This window comes from Molossus molossus, unplaced genomic scaffold, assembly GCF_014108415.1.
Source record: "Molossus molossus isolate mMolMol1 unplaced genomic scaffold, mMolMol1.p scaffold_m16_p_12, whole genome shotgun sequence".
Taxonomy (NCBI): domain Eukaryota; kingdom Metazoa; phylum Chordata; class Mammalia; order Chiroptera; family Molossidae; genus Molossus; species Molossus molossus.
In genome coordinates this window covers 28,615,624-28,633,215 of record NW_023425347.1, presented here as the reverse complement: position 1 = coordinate 28,633,215, position 17,592 = coordinate 28,615,624, and the positions used below count along the sequence as shown (strand labels likewise).

General features: G+C 36.9%; 1 protein-coding gene across 1 annotated transcript in view; it reads left to right on the top strand.

Moving 5' to 3' along the window:
* Positions 1-17,592, top strand: part of HIVEP1 (HIVEP zinc finger 1) — a 150,134-nt gene that overhangs the window by 68,309 nt on the left and 64,233 nt on the right. Inside the window, exon 3 of the mRNA XM_036256173.1 lies at positions 13,985-14,038. Coding sequence (XP_036112066.1) covers positions 13,985-14,038 — 54 coding nt within the window. The remainder of the gene's footprint in view (positions 1-13,984; positions 14,039-17,592) is intronic.

The window sequence follows — 17,592 nt, the reverse complement described above, 5'->3', positions numbered from 1 at the left end:
TTATTTCTACTTTCTGTCTTACTTCGTGCTCTTTCTTTCACAGAAGCCTTTTCATTTCCCCTGGAATTTACATCAGCTGTCATACTTTGCCAGTATTTAATAGGATGGACTAATTAGTAATTTATTTTTTCAAAACTTCAAAAACGATTTAGTAATTAATTATTTAAAAACACTTTAAAAAGAGAAGGCGTTTTTCAAGATTTTCGTAGCTGATAATGTACTTGTTATTTGTAATATGTACTAGAAAATAGGTTCGGAACAAAGTAATTTAGTTTTGTGTTTTTAAAGAAATAATTATTTCTGTTATTTTGAAACTTACTTGAAATAATGCAAAATAAATTAAACGTAGTAAAATTCAGAGTTGTATGAATTTATTATTTAGGGATGATGGGCTTGGAGCATTTTTAGATGAGTAAATGTCTTTGTCGTATGTTTTACTTTTACATATATTATAAACTCTGTACTACCCTGTTGTTATTTTTGCTTTAAATAGTGAATTATCTTATAGAAATGAAGAAAAACATACTCTTTTTTATTGCCCTACCTCTCTCTCTCCCTTCTCACTTCTTTCTTATAAATCGGGGCTTTACAAATTTTTTGGAAAAGGGTCTGATTGTAAATATTTTGGTTTTTATGGCCTCATATAATCTCAGTCATATATTCTTCTTGTTTTTTCTTTTCCTTTAAAAGCATTTAAAATAACGCACTGGCCTTACAGAAACTGCTCAGGAGCTGGACTGGGCCTGTGGCCGTAATTTGCTGGCTCCTACTATAGATACGTGCTTGCACCTGCTGTCATTGCCATCAGCCTAACTCCGCGCTTCTAGCATTGCTCGTGGTATTGGTAACGCATCTTCTCAACTTTTGTTTATTTAAAAATATTGCTTTCATTTTCGAAGGATAGTTTTCTGAGACAGAGAAATCTAGTTTGGCATTTTTTCCTCTTCAGCACTTTAAAAATCTGTTATCATCCCCCTGCCCTGTCCCTCCCAACCCCCCAGTATTTTGCAGTTACATGGTGACATGCCTGTGTGTTTTTTCATTTATATCTATCCTCCTTGGGGTTCGCCTGACCTTCTTGGGTGTGTAGGTTCATGTTTTTAGTAAATTTGGGTAAAAATCAGCCATTATTTCTTCAGTTTTCTCTCTGTTCTTCTGCCAGAATTTTAAATACATGTTTGTTAGACTACTTGACACTGTTCTATAGGTCATTGAAACTGTGTTCTTTTTCAGGCTTCTCTCTCTCTGCTTCAGTGTGGATAATTTGTATTAACTTGTATTCAAGTTCACTAAGCTTTTCTTTCCCAGTGTTTCATTGGTTGTTAATACCATCCAGAGAATTTTTATTTCATGTGCTGTATTTTTTGTTATATTAACTGATAGAAACAGAAATGGTAGTAAAAAAGCACTCTGGCTGGTTTGGCTCAGCAGTTGGAATGTCGGCCTTCAAACCAGAGAGTCCAGGGTTTGGTTCCCGCTAGGGGCATGTACTAAAAAAAAAGTACAACGAAATAGATATCTGTCTTACCTGGTCCCCTTTCCCCAGAGGTGACTGATTGTAAACATCAGTAGCAGTGACTTACATATACTTTTGTACACACACTTTTTTTAAATCCTTAACCGAGGACATTTTTCCATTTTTTTGTTCAGATACAGTGGGAGGGTGGGAGGGAGAGAGAGAGATAGAGAGAGAGAGAGAAACATCGATGTGAAAGGGACACATCAAGTGGCTGCCTCCCGCACGACCCAACCAGGGCCGGGGACAAACTACAAACTACAACTGAGTTACGTGCCCTGAGTGGGAACTGAACCCACGTCTCTCTTGACTGCAGGCCCGCGCTCTAACCGCTGAGCCAAACCAGCCAGGGCTACGCATATTTTTTTATATTTTGACATAAATGGAAGTGAACTACATACAGTGTTCTCCTTCTGGGATTTTTATTTTTATTTTATTTTTTTAACTTTGTATCTTGCAGAGTTTTCCAGTGTTAATTTTTACCCTCCCCCTGCCTCACCAAAAGGAATTAAGAATACTGGCTATCATACTTCTAGAAATAATTTTCTTTTCAGCTTTGGTATGCACAAACCTGACTCCTAGTGGTAGTTCAGAAATTATTTATTTCCTCTTGGCAATGATTATTTTGGGGGCAGTGACCTTTATTGGATGCCTGCTTATATGTGTGGTCTTTAGATACTTTGCTTCATTTACTTAAACACTGTTATATATAATTTCTTGCTTAAGATTACTATTTGAACTATAACACTAACAATACATTAATAATACTTTGATAAACTTAGTGTTTTGTTTTGTTTTTAATTGGGCTCGTTTTGTTTCCTTTTTAAAACTTTGCATTGTGGAAGTTTCAAAATGATTACAAAATAGAATGGTATAGTCCGACCAGTGTGACTCAGTGGCTGAGCATCAACCCATGCACCAAGAGGTTGCTGGTTCAATTCCTGGTCAGGGCACATTCCCAGGTTGTAGACCAAATCCCCAGGCGGGGGCATGTAGGAGACGGCCAGTCGATGTTCTCTCTCATCTATGTTTCTGTCTCTTTCTCCCTCTCCCTTCCTTTCTATGTAAAATCAATAAAGAAAAAAAAATTTTTAAGTAGAATGTTGTAATAAACCTCTACTTGCCTGTTATTCAGCTTAATATATCAAAAGGTTATTTACTCCAAACCAGTGTTTCATCCACTTAGATTTAGAAAAAATGTAGTTGTCCTCTTTCCTTTCAGTCTTCTGTGTCCCTAAATACTGTTAGTAAGTAGCAGGTATAGCCAGTCTTTTTTCATTTACCACCCTGGGCACTTCCTCCTCCCATAATATTTTAAAGGAGATTTCAGATATATTACTATATTAATATGTTTTCATTATCTAAGCTTCAAAAGATAGGGAATATTTTTTTTCCATGTAATCACAATACTTTTAAGAAACAAAACAAGGTAATTTCTTAATAAGATCAAATTGCCTAATAGTGTTTAAATTTCCAGTTCTCTGCAGTGTGATCGTTTTTAAATGTTTTGTTAAAATTAGGACAAATAAGGTTTACATATTTTATAGGTTCATGTCTTTTATGTTCTTCTGATCAATAGGTAACCTTTCCAAGTCTCTCTCTTTTTTTCTTTGCTAATTATTTGTCAAAGAAACTTTTTTGTTGCTGTTGTTTTTCTGTAGAGTTTTGTACTGTTGATCTGTTTTTAAATGGTCAAATATATAGATAGGTTTCTTTAAAGATTGTTTTAACTGGTTGTTTTCAAATAATATTTAGCTACCATCAGATTATATTTGAACATGCATTTTTTTCTTTTTGTCTAACATGGCTAGTTACGGCTTTGTTTTATATGAATTACCAGTTAGATACAGGTGAGTAGATTTGAAATATGTCATGCTGTTGAAATTAAAAAAAAAAAAAGACCCAAATCAGATAAGATTAAAGGCAACCATGAGTGTGCCCATACCTGTGCAGTAGATAATGAGTGTATTGTGTCTACTAAATTTGTGACAGTGGCTCAAGGAAGAAAAAAATCTTGTTCTCCTTGAATTAGAATATAGTGTACTGTTTAACGTCATGCAGAGAGAGGCCTGTTCAGGGTCTTTGAAATGTGCCGTAGATGTCTTGAAATGTAAGTCTTTCCATAGAGGTGAATCTTGCTGAAGGGATGCTGTGTATCAGCTAGAAGGCCAGGGCTAGAACCAAAGGTAATCACAACATCCAAATTTATGAGGGGAAGGAGGGCAGAGCTGGGGTATCCCTTGAAGAAGGGGCCAGCACAGTGGTGATAGAATAGTGGCCACTGGGAAGATCACAAGTCATAGCTCTTTGCTGGGTCTGGAATAGAAATCTGAAATATAAAAATACTACTTACCCCAAACTGGTGTTTCATCCACTTAGATCTAGAAAAAATGTAGTTGTTCTCTTTCCTTTCAGTCTTCTGTGCTTCTAAATATTCTTCTTACCCCAAAGGGGTTTGGACAGTTATTTCTACCATTTCCCCCTTTCTTTCCTCACATCTCTAATCTCCTTCTCTCTCTGTCTCTCTCTTCACTTCTTAGAGGATATAGATTTATTTGTATCTGCTGTAGTTTGAGATCACAAAACAGAGCCAGTGGAATCAGAAATCTGAAATATCAACCCATAGTCAAGTTGTCAGAGTTCCTGGCACACTGCAGGCTTCGTTTCCTAACGGTGAATGAATGTTCACCATCCAGACGATGGGGCTGTGCCGAGAAGAGCCCCCAGACACACGGATGGTGGCCGCGTGCAGTTGGTCAGCTAGCCGAGTTCACTATGCTTCGTTTCTAGATTTCTGCCCTAGTTAAAATAGCAACACCTTGTATTTAACTTCCTTCCTTCCTTTTTTAAATGAGGGCCTTTAAGAAATGTATTATAGTGGAAAATGGATGTGCTATTTGCTGACTGGGGTGGAGCACATAGCCAGACTGAAGAGCCAGAATAGTTTTGCTCAGTCTTTGAGATCCACATGTCCTGGGTCTCTGTCAGCATTCTCTACATCCATATTTTTGGCCCTGAATTCAGGATGTGTGTTAGGGGTAGGGGGCATGCACACATGAGGACACACATATGTATGTGCACATGTGCGAATCTGTTATTGGCATGTAGCCTCTCAGGATGAGAACGCTCTGTCTTTCCTTTCTCTCCCACCATAGTTACCATGACTACCTCCTTCCAGTCACTACATCAGAACTCATCAAACGGGAAGAGGAAACCAGAGTTGTCATATACTAATAATACTATCTCAACCACAATGGGCAAAGTATTTTAATGTGATTATTAGAAAACCGTATTAATTTATGTCAATGTTCAGTATCGTTTCGCAATAATTTATTTAAAAGTGTTTAAAATTTCAAACATTGACTTTTCAACTTGAAATTTATTTTCTGGTTTAAGGCTTATGTTAATAATAAACATTTGATCTATTTTTGGTATTATATTTATTAAGAATATATGCTTTGGCTTTGTTTTTTAGAAGTATAATTTAATTGGACGTCCTTAGCCACTAAGCGCACAGAGCTTTCCCTCCCTTACCGTCCTGGGTATCCGCAAACTCAGCAGCTCCTTTGATAAGGCAGACAGATAATGTTCCTGCTACTGCCCTTGTTACTTGATAAAAAGCTGCTTCCAAGAGATGGCTAAGACTTTTCCCCCTATTTGCGTTTTATATAATTTTGAAACTTGATCTGATAATATCTGTAATTCAGAGTACGTTGATTTTCAAGTTTGGCTGTGTGTCGGAATCACCTGGGAAACTTTTTAAATGCTGATTTAATTGATATGGCGTTCAGCTTCAGTATCAAGATGTTTAAATAACTCTAGTATGTGACTTTTTTTTATCCTCACTCGAGATGTTTCTGTTGATTTTAGAGAGGAAGGGGTGGGGGCAGATAGAGACAAGGAGAGGGAGAAACATTGATGTGAAAGAGAAATGTCCATCCGTTGACTCCTGCACGCACCCTGACTGGGGATTGAACCGGCAACCCAGGTATGCACCCTGACTGCAAATTGAACCTGCGACCCTTCAGTACACAGACCGACACTCCAACCAATGGAGCCACCGAGCTCTGTGACTCCTCATATGTAGCAGAGTTTGAGTTTTTCTGTTTTGGGTGATGTAACAGAGTCATCACACTGGGAGCTGGAAGCGGAGCACTGAGGGACTTAACATTGCGCTAAGTTGCTTTGGCAGCTTTCTGAAGGAGCTTTTCAGTGTCAAGCATCGCCCCTTGGCTAGGTTCCTCCAGGGCTCCCAAACTGGGAGGCTTTGGGAGGGAGACTTTGGGAGTTTGCTTAGGTTTTTACTTCCTAGGAAATATGTGCTCAACCATAAAAGTCAGTGGTCTTAGCACCCTCTAGGGATAACAATGTATAATTACCCCACTGTTAAAAGTGCAGAGTTTGAGCAGTGGCCTGACAAGACAGTTCTCAGCTCTACTGATCCCAGCTAAGTAACTGTCTGTACAGTGAAACCAGATGCCATTACAGGGGCAACAAATAATTTAAAAGCCTTAGTTGGTTCAGTGTAACACATTTATTGTATCTCTACATTTTGTTATTTTCATGGTCAGTTTAGATATTAAGATGATTTTTTTTAGGGAAAAAAACATTGTATTTAGTTGATTTATAATTTTAAAAACATGTTGGAGCTTATGTCTACTTTCTTTTTGAACTATTAAATTTGCTCAGTATCACGATGGAAGCATGATTTCTGAAAAGGATAAATGAAGTTTTGCAAAGGGCTGGGCATAAAAGTATAGCAAGAACCCTGGCCGGTTTGGCTCAGTGGTTAGAGCGTTGGCCTGCGGTCCAGAGAGACCCGGCTTCGGTTCCTGCTAAGGGCACATACCTCGGTTGCAGTTTGTCCCCAGCCCTGGTTGGGTTGTGCAGGTGGCAGCCGCTCGATGTGTCCCTTTCACATTGATGTTCTCTCTCTCTCTCTCTCTCTCTCTCTCTCTCTCTCTCTCTCTCCCCCCCTCCTCCCTCTCTATCTGAACAAAAAATGGAAAAAAAAAAGTATAGCAAGAGTAGGCATTTCATATTTAAAATTTTATTATGACATATTTTGTTCCTAATCTTCTTTGCTAATCCTTCACTCATTATACTAGGTTAGAAGATTGTTGATGTCTTTTATCTCTGCCTTTCTTTTCTCGTAGCCAATCTGGATCTTTTTTTACAACCCTTGAAACCTTTTATCAAAATCGATTACAACCTCTAACCACATTATTTGGGGGCCCTCAGACACTCAGCTCCCCTCCTCTGCCCTTCGTACCTACATCTTCTTCTTTCTCAGTTCCTTCCTTGCCACTACCCATCTTGTATATTTGATTGATCACACGAATGACTCTAGCATCTCATCTCACTGACTCCTTTGTCCTTCCTCCTGGAAAAATCCAAATTTGGTACTCCTCCATTTTGTCATCCAGGTTGTCAAACTTTATTAGAATAAATAACATTGGGGCCACCACAGATTCATGGGTTTCCACACTCACGATCCCTGGTTGCTGTTCATCAGTGCTTTTGTTCTTACTTAAAACTGGTCAGCTCTTCCATTCCCATCTGTAACTTTGTCTGATTTTCACCAGTCTCTATGACCTCTCACACAACACTAAACTCCTTTTCCTTTGTAGACAACCATACCTCTTATCTAAAAAATAGGTAATTGGATATGAACTTCTTCAAACATACCTTTTCTATCAGCAGACTTTGCAACTGATCCACCTTCCTCCGTTTCTTTCTCAGACCTCAAAGAGTTGCCCTGGGTCTCTCCCTATTCAAAACCAGCCCTCTGCCAGGACTCCGGACGTTGTCCTCCACTGTCTCCAGAACCTTGCCCCTTTCTGTCCTCCACTCTTTCTTGTGTATCTTTTTTTTCTTTATATTGGTTCCTACCTTTGTGACTACAGACATCTTTGAAAAACACACCAAATCAAACCTTCTCTCTGATCCCCCAGTTCACTTTTTTCTAGCTAATTTCTTTGTTTGGGGATGTTTATTAGAATAACACATGATTAATATGGTGAAGTATATCCCTTTATATTCATTGTTGAAGTTGTGTTGTGTTTTGTTTTTTTGCGTTAGAGATAGGTGTGATTTAATCAAGTACATTTTGTACATTATTTAGGTTACCTTTTCCCCTCTCCCCCGTCTTATTTACTGTTATAGCGTATAATAATATGCTTCATAATAATATGCTTCCTGATATTGAAATATCTTTGCATATTTATTTTATACCCTACTTGAACATGGCTTTCTTATCTTTGAATGCAGTTCTTGATAAAGATTGTTACATCCTATTCATACGTGAGACTTGTCTGTAGTGTTGATTTTTCTGCCTCTTTGTTCACATTTTGATATCAGGCTGTGCCAGCTTTATGAAATGAATTTGAACTCCTTTTGTGTTATCTTGTGCTCTGGAACACTTTAGGAAATACGTTAGTCTTCAAAATTGGAAGGAATTTGATAGTACAACCATCTGGGCCTGGAACCTATGCAAAAGGTCATTTAGTGTTACTCCCTGGTAACTGTGTCAGTTTTATTCATGATTGTTATCCTAGCTGAGGTTTTTTCTTTCTGGATCAAGTTGAGTAATTTTATGTTTTTATGAATTTTTAGTAGTTAATCACAATTTTCAAATTCATTAACACAGAGTTGAGTCTCTGATTTTTTTCACTTAGTTTAAGCACTATTTTTCAACTTGAACTATTACTAGGCTAGACTATCATTTTTGACATTGCTGTAGTGTCCTCTTCCTCGGAGATGTAGAGGGATGCATACGGTGTATAACTTTAAGGTAAAAATGTGTTACTTATAATGGTAGATTTAGCAGATTTAATAGTGAACACTAGGATAATCTTTATTTAGAAGAGCATCTGTAAAGGGTTATGGGTACTGAATGCATTTTTAACATTACGTCATTGTCATATATTTAGCCTTATTGAAATAGCTCTGGCAGTTAACAGTAAGAGTAAGGAGCTTGTACCGATGTGTAATGAGGGACGTAGGAGTTAGGCTTATTCAGTAGTAAAAATAGTCCAGTCACATATGGTGATTTTTTTTCAATCAGATGGTATCTCTTTCAGTAAATAGAGATGCCTTTTACAGTTCATTAGGATCTACTTCATAGAATTTTATGATTAACATTTCCACTTCGTGCTTCCAGGGCTAAGTGATGAGAAACCTTGCCTTGCTAAGTGATGAGAAAGAGTATTAGAGCAGAGGTGATAGGTGTCTATCAGAACAGCAACAAGGAAGGATGAGCTGATAGAATTAAGGCAGAAATTGTTTATATTTTTCTTTTTTAAAATTTATTTTCCAATTACAGTTAAAATACATTATTATATTAGTTCAGGTGTGCAATATAGTGATTAGACATTTATATACCTTATGAATTGATCATCCTGGTAAGTCTAGTACCCATCTGACGTCATACATAGTAATATTATTGACTGTATTCTCTATGCTGTAATTTACATCCCTGGGACTATTTTTATAACTAGCATTTTGTATTTCTAAATCACTTTCAAGGTAGAAATAATTGAAGTTAATGGATTAAATGGAATAATGTCTATTCAAGTGCTCTCAGTGTACTGATACAGTTTCTCAAGCATAGAAATCATTCATAATGTTAAAGAGGATGTGGTGCTAAGTTCTTAGGTGAAACCACCCAATGTCAGTTTTCAAGATTGTGCATGCACAGGTATTCCTTTTTGTCTTTTTCAGAATATATCACTGTTTGTCTCTCACTTGGCAGGTTATTGTCAGTGTTTATACGGTCAATAAATTACTCAGGTCTGTCTTATGTCATTATTACTGATGAACATGAGATATGTAGCTATAGAGAAATGGGGTTCTACTTGCAAGATTTGGTGACAGAGAAGGGAGGGACGGGCTCTGAATGAGTGTTAGAGAAGGAGTCCAACAGAGAGAGGGATGGGGTGGGAGGGGCCTTCTGGGAAGAGTCTGAGGGATATGACAGAGCCTGCATGAGGTTGACTGAAGCAGAAAAGAAGATTGGAGTTGGAGTGGGGGCATCACAAAGAACTTTGATGCCACACGGGAATTCAGGCTTTATGTTTACCATCAAATTGATGTTAAAATGATTTTTTGAAGGATATAATAATCTGTACGCCCCTCCAAGAGAGCCATTCTGTTTTCTTTCTATCTCTAGTTTTTTCTCTTGTACCTGACACAGGGTAGACATTCCAAATAATAAAAACACACAGCTTTTGTGTTGTTATCCTAATAGTTTAGTGGGTTGGTCCCCAAAACTGCTATGTCCTGGATCCTGAGTCTCTCAAGGAGTGGGCATCTGGGATGGTGAGGGAGGCATTTCACCATAGGGTGAAAATACTTGGAGGGCATGTGCCTACTGACCATTTGAAGATTGCTTTATTAAATAATTTCTAAGAAAATTATCTGGTCTTCTTCCCAGAACCATGATAGATAGGTTGTTTCTTAAGGGCTCTAGGACTTTTTTTTGCTCAGTGGTTTCTGATTATGTTTCACAAGTAGACTTTTTTTTTTTTTAATTTATAATTATTTATGGATAGTGAAAAATATTTGGCATTGTACATACAAAAGTTTTTAAATATGTAAGGCATTATACAAGATTGTTCAGTCTTTACCATTAACAAATAATTTCTGTGCTTTATTGGAGAAGAAAAACTATAAAAAGGTGTACATTTCTAATAGTTACAGAACTGAAATATAACCTATAATATTAGTACCCCACCTCTAGCCTGTCACTCGGTCAGCTATGGGCCCCTCTGGATCTTAGGGAAAATTATGGATCCATTCATGTGTGCTGGGGTCTTTTCCAGGTGACAATTCCAAGTATATTTAGCAAAAATTGAATTAATTAGAACATTAACACCTTAATTTAAATACAATAAGAGGTCATTACAGTAAGAATGCATTACTTTAGATTCATTTTGCATGTATATTTATTTTTAAGCAAGAGCAACAAATAAACTATTTGTAAATGTGTGGTTTTCTGCAAAACTGTTACCTGAGATAACAGTGTCCTTGGGGAGGGCATAATGGAAGATGTTTCAGAGATCCCATCTTAACATCCCCCCCCAACTCACGCACCCCCGAATCAAAGCTTGTAATGAGATATATTATTGCTGGGAAATGTTACCCTTGGTTTGGTAAAGGGAATAGGGTAAAAAAATATTTTTCAAAAAAATGTTTTGAGAACTGTTTCTTTTATCAGTGAATTTCAAGCTGCAGGTTTACAATCCATCAGTGGGTTTTGTAAAATAAGTGTAGTTGGGCAGGGCAATGTTTTTCATTTTTAATAGGAAAGGACAGAAAGTAGAGTGTGGGTAAGTTTGTTTCTGAATTATGTATACACACATATATGCACGTGTAATTGGTTGGAATGTAAAATATATTCTTGTTCTGGGTCACAGTGAAAAAAAAATGATAAATATTGCTTTTAAATATAAGTAAATTGCCTTGTGTAAACCAATTAGGAGCATATAATAAATGACTACTTTCTCTGTAGTTTTGATAGTGTCTTCAAAACATCATATTTTACGAGGAGAATCATAAACAGGACTTTTCATAAAACTCGAAGCAAAAGCTTTCAATAGCAGCTGTTTGCGAGCTCTCTAATTAAAGACTACGTATGTTACTATTAAACTGGAGCCCTAGGTGGAAGCTTGAAGTGAATGCTTATAGCTAACATAACAGATACCCTAAATCTGCTGGTTTATACTCTACTGTTATCAAGAGGGAAAGGCAACTTAATTGAAAAATTTAAAAACAAAGACTAGAATTTTGTGATCAAATGTAAATTGAGTTATTTTTGTAAGAATTTCTTATATTAATGTACAAACAGATGGTGGCCAAACTTCAATATACTAAATAAATAGCAGCTATTCTTTAAATATGTGTTGTCATGAACTTTTGTTGCTTTGAACCACAATTGATTCTATTAATAAAAAGTTTTATATAATGCCAAATTATATGTGAATAAACTCTTAAACACAGTTATTAATACTGTGACCATATATAATATATGTTATTTATGGTTCTTAAGTTTGGACAAACTGCTGGCATAGAAATAAAGTGTTTTTCTTTTTTGTGTTTTTCAAGGACTATGTATTTAAGTTGTGTGCTGTGTTTATTTACATATTGGCTGTCTACAGTGTACTTATTAGTGTATTGTATTTTTTAAAAGTGGGCCTTGTCCTTTTGTTATATTAATATAGATTTCATCCATGCATTTGGTATTTTTCTCTTTAAGGAAATGTTACTATTGAATGCAGGATCCACTTTCTGCATTTAATGTTTATTTAGTGCTATTTTCAGTTTCACTCACCATTTCAGGAGAAATAAATGGAGTGTGTAAATAAGAAAAATTCTATTATTTCCAAAGGTTGTTGTCTCTATTCATAAATCTTATTCTGGATCTGATAATTAGCAAGAAGAAAGTATGACACTGTGGTGGGGAATGCATTAGGCAGGATGAAAATGGAGTTATGTTTGACCATTGCTTATATGTAGTGTCTGATATTTCAAACCGGCTTGTTCCCTGCCGCTCCCCTCTGCCTTGATTTGGCAGGCTGGATGGAGCGATATGCAGTTGAAAGAAGTTTGATTAGTGGATCGGAGGTTCTCTGAATTTCTGGCTTTTTCAGCAAGACTGATGGGGAAAGAGACAGGTAGCCCAGGGTTTAAAGGCCCTGTGGCGGGGTCTGTGCCTTTTACTTATTTGGAAGGATGTCATTTTGGAAGTCACATCTTTTGTGGCTGATAGTGGTAGGTTTATCATTAGAGGTCATTGAGGGCTGATTGTGTATGCCGGAAGTCATAAATGGCTGAAGTACAATATTTTGAAAACATTTAAATTATACTTCCATGAACTATTTAAAATAGTATATAATTATTGGTACTGAATTTATTTCAGTGCAGAATTTCTTTCAGTACCATGGGAATTTTTTATCATTATAATTAGCACATAGACCCCTGTATTTAAACTTAGTGTTGGTTACTATCATAATCATCAAATATGTATATCCTTATAAAATTGAAATTGATTGTTACCAGAGAAGAACATGTGCTAATTTACAAAATCCAGCTGTGGCCAAAGGCTCAGACTGAACTGCAGGCCTGGCCCACAGTTGCCTGCCTTTCCCGCCCCTTCCTAACAGCCCTCCCAAGTCTTCCTTGGTTACTGCTCCTGGGTTACAACTCATCTGCCAGAATTGTCTGCACACATAACGGTTCTGTACTCATTAGTTGTTTTTTTAAAAATACCAATAAACATTTATTTTCTCAGTTTCTGTAGAACAGGACTTCTGGAGGGGCAGAGATGGGAGGTTTTGGCTCGGAGTTTCTCATGAGCGTAGTCATTAGTTTGATATAGTACCTTTTTAATGCACTGTTCTGCCCACACACTTCATAGATAAATCTGTGTTGTTATCAAGTGTTGGCGAAAGTGATGGGTGTCATGCTGTTATCAGCTCGTTTCCTTTCTTTTTCTTTCTTCCATGTTCGACTTAGGTCTTAGGCCATCTATGAACTTTGCTTAGACTTGTTTCTAAGCTAATAGACATTTGTTATATCGCTGATAAAATCCCGTTGGGCATTCACATGTCCTCATCAGGAAAGTATTATTTTATTACTTTTATTAGGAAGCTAAATATTTTTTTTTAATCCTCACCCGAGGACATTTCTCCATTTTTTGTACAGATAGAGCGGGAGGGAGAGAGAGGAAGAGAGAGAGAGAGAGAGAGAAACATCGATGTGAAAGGGACACATCAAGTGGCTGCCACCCGCACGACCAACCAGGGCCGGGGACAAACTGCAACCGAAGTACGTGCCCTTAGCGGGAACTGAACCCGGGTCTCTCCGGACCGCAGGCCGACGCTCTAACCACTGAGCCAAACCGGCCAGGGCGGAAGCTAAATATTTTTTAACTGTAGTTCAGTATTTTTTTTTTTTATCCTCACCCGAGGACATTTCTCCATTTTTTATTCAGACAGAGCGGGAGGGAGAGAGAGGAAGAGAGAGAGAGAGAAACATCGACGTGAAAGGGACACATCAAGTGGCTGCCACCCACACGACCCAACCAGGGCTGGGGACAAACTGTAACCGAGGTACATGCCCTTAGCGGGAACCGAACCCGGGTCTCTCTGGACCGCAGGCCAACGCTCTAACTGCTGAGCCAAACCGGCCAGGGCTGTAGTTCAGTATTTTAAATGCACTAATTTGCATTATGGAAATAATTAATTAGAAATGGTCTTTGTGACTAAGACATGATTAAAATTATAAGTATAATTTTAAAAGAGAATATATCATTACTTTAACAACTTATACATTTGTTTCATAAATAATTCATTCAACGAATATTTATTCCTTGGTGTCAGGAACTGTTTATAGGAAGTATGTTTGTTTTACTGGATTCTTGTTTGTATATGATGAATTGATTTATAAAATTTTCTTTGTTTTTCTTAGACAAAATTGAAGAAGCACAAAAAGAACTTAATGGGGCAGAAGTGTCAAAAAAAGGTAAATTACAATCAATTCCAATATAAGTGTTATTCTTGCAGAGATTCTATATAGATGCTTTATAATTGTAGCCTTACTAAATCAATCAGTGTAAGCATATGACACAATTAAAGCTCACTTTAAACTAATTGATGCCTAAAGATATATAGACTTTGCTTTATGAACTATTTTAGCTACATAGCATATTCTGTAATTGTTTCCCACGTATTACTGTATCGTTGACAGAGTGTGATTGTTGTAGGAGTGAAAGTGCTGGCAAGAGTGAAGATTGTTGCAGCTCTTTTGAAAGTCTGTTTGTGAGACTGTCCCATAGCAATAATAGAACCAGTATAATGGATGCTGATGGCTGTGTTCACGCCTGTGTGTATTATGTTCATGTGATTCAGTATTTGTTGAAATGACAAAATCCTAAAACAACTAAAATAACCTAAATGCTAGTCAGTGTAGGAGTAGCTGAATAAATTGTAGTAAATTCATATGTTGGGATGTTATATAGCTTTTAAAAAATGTTAATTATTTCAGTTGACTGTGATAATTTGTTGCTAAATGAGAAGAATGAAATTGTAATATAGTATGTAAAATATGATACAGATTTTATGTTCAATCAAAAGCATACAAAAAAAGCATGAGACAGGCTGGTGTGGCTTAGTGGATTGAGCATCATCCCATGGACTGAGAGGTCCCGGTTCTATTCCTGGTTAGGACACATACCCGGGTTGTGGGTTCAATCCCCACTAGTGGGTGTGCAGGAGGCAACTGATAGATGTTTCTCTCTCACATTAATGTTTCTGTCTCTCTCTTTTCCTGTCTCTCTAAAATATAAAAAAAAAATAAATAAAAACATTTTTTAAAAAGCATGCATACACATATGCACATACACATATCTGTGTGCACACATGCACACACACACACCCTTATAGGGTTTGGTCAAGTTTGAAAGGATTTTTATAGTTATCTATACAATGTTGGGAGAAAGGGCAAAGACAGAAGATAAACTTTCATTTATATCTCTCTGTCCTTTTGCTAGTTGTAATGGTTAAATTTCACATTAAAAATAAGAAGTTTAAAGACCAAAATTGGTTTTCATCATAAAAAATTATTTGCCCGGGTAATGTTAAAAAAAATTCAATGTAGAGCAGTCTGTGGGGAGGGGAAGACAGTGAGGTGGATACTGTTCCAACACTGTCTGCTAATGAGTAAAATGGATTAAAGGGATATAAAGTTTTCTCTGTGGCATTTGTATATCATGATTTATTATTTTTTTGTCCCTTTTATGTCTTCTAATTAGAGTAGAATATTTTGACAGTAAATTAGCCACATGGGATTTCAATTGAAGTCTTTTTGTTTTTACATTTTTTTTCAATCTACTTAGGTTCCTAGCTAGGTATTTTTAGTGGGAGAATTTCTGCCTGTCCAGGTTCTCCATCCTTTGGACCAGCCTGTGCAGTCTCCCAGATGGTTTGGGGCTGGTGTGAATAGTTGTGCTGGGATGTGCAGCAACCGTATAGAAGTGTCCTCCTCTGTTTTCCTCTCTCCCCACCCCTTTCTTTCATGGAATCTATGGAAGGTTTGTATCAGATATGACCCTTTAATGACAATCTTGCAGAAAAACAAGTCTAGAAAGAGCAGAGAAGTCACCATAGGCATGCTGTCCCTTTAAGAAGTTGACTAAAGATCCCATCCCCACATTGCTGTAGGCAGGAGCATTTAAGATACCCAGGCTATAATAGATTTTAAACTTCCTTTTTCATAGTCAGCCCTTTTCACATGTAGAAAAGCTGGTTCAGGTAGCAAAATATAAATATATGCTTGCCTTTCTTTTCCTTCTTTCTTGCTCCTTGGCAAAGGGTTTTAAGAATAGTGAACTAAATGCCTAATAGGAAGGAGGAAACGAAACAAAGGCTGTAGAAAAAGAAAATGGATAATGAGGTCTAGGATCATCTAGTGGACTGCATTTGGCAGGCTGCGCTTATCTGAGACCTAGGATGAATGCCAAATGAGCACCGCTCTGTGCTATTTATTGCTTTGAATTACTATTTCACTTTCATTTTTACATGCACATTCTGGGAAAATTAAAAATGAAATAAATTTCCCCTCAAATATAATTAAGGAGTATTATCAGTTTGTCTTTAACAACATGAGATGAACTCTTTTAGTAATCAAGGTGTTGAGATTTCTCAAATCTTTGCTTGCTGAGCTATTTTATTAAAGGAGTTTATTTCTTCCTTTGAAGAATATATTTAAAATTTTAGTTACTTATTTTTTATTGATTAAAATGATTCATGTGGGATAGATCACTTTTTCACTATTTTTTTCAGCATGATTTTATTTCCTTCTGCAAGTTTGACTCTCTTCGACATCTGGCTTTTTTCCTACAGTGCTCACAGACACACAGACAGTCCTAAGGCTCTGTCCCCATTGTGGATTCTGTGGCTCTTAACTTATTGGGGTTCTTTCTCTCTTCTTCTTCTGCTTCTCCTCATCCTCATCCTCCTCTTTTTTTTTTTTTTTTACCGTTAGAACAAGTAGCTAATTTATCTTCAGAAGCATTTAACATAATATTAGGCTCTTTTTTAAAAAAAATAGGTTTTCATTGATATAGAGAGAGGAAGGGAGAGATAGTAACATTGATGTGAGAAACATTGATTGGCTGCCTCCCGTACACGCCCCCTACTGGGAATCGAGCCCACAACTCGGCATGTGCCCTGACTGGGAATCGAGCCAGGACCTCTCAGTCCATGGGACGATGCTCAATCCACGAGCCACACTGGCTGGGCTGTAATGGTAGGCTCTTAAAAAAAATCTTGTTCATTGATAGATTAAAATGGCTGTCTTTCCTGTTTCCTAACATTTTAAGGGAAGATTCATCTGTTTGTAATATGGTGTCATAGAAACTTTTGCCCATTACACAACAAAAGAGTATAGAAGTACACTAAATTATATTAAAAGGATTTTATTCTTTCTTTATGCTTATGAATGAAAATCACATGACTTTATTTTGATTTAATCAGTTTGGGGGAGAATATAGCATGCAGCATTCACACAGTTCTCCATATTGTCATATATTCTTCCTTACAGTGCTGTTTACTTGTTTTTAACATCCATTGTGCTTGACACTATTTCTGAAGTTATTCTGCAGGACTGAAATAAAGTGGTGAATGTCACAGGTGTGGTAATGGAGAAATATGTATAAGATAAACTGGGAAGAGATAAATCACTTATTAGGAGAACTTTTATGTGCTATCTCTTGAATAAGGTTTAATTTTAATTCTTGGTTTTAAATTTCATCAAAGAATACAGTAAACCTTGATATAGCAGACTAATTCAGGTGAGGGGAGTGTGTCCGTTAAAGCTGAAAGTGGTGATTCTTGGATTTAAATATGTGGGCTATAGTTGTAGATATGTAATATTTATTTGTGTCAGCGAAATTACTACAGTGTTTTATTCAGCGTACGGCCTATTTGCTAAAATTTGTTAAAAATAACAGTGAATTGCCCTGGATGGTTTGGCCCAGCAGTTAGAGTGTCGGCCTGTGGTCCAGAGAGACTGGGGTT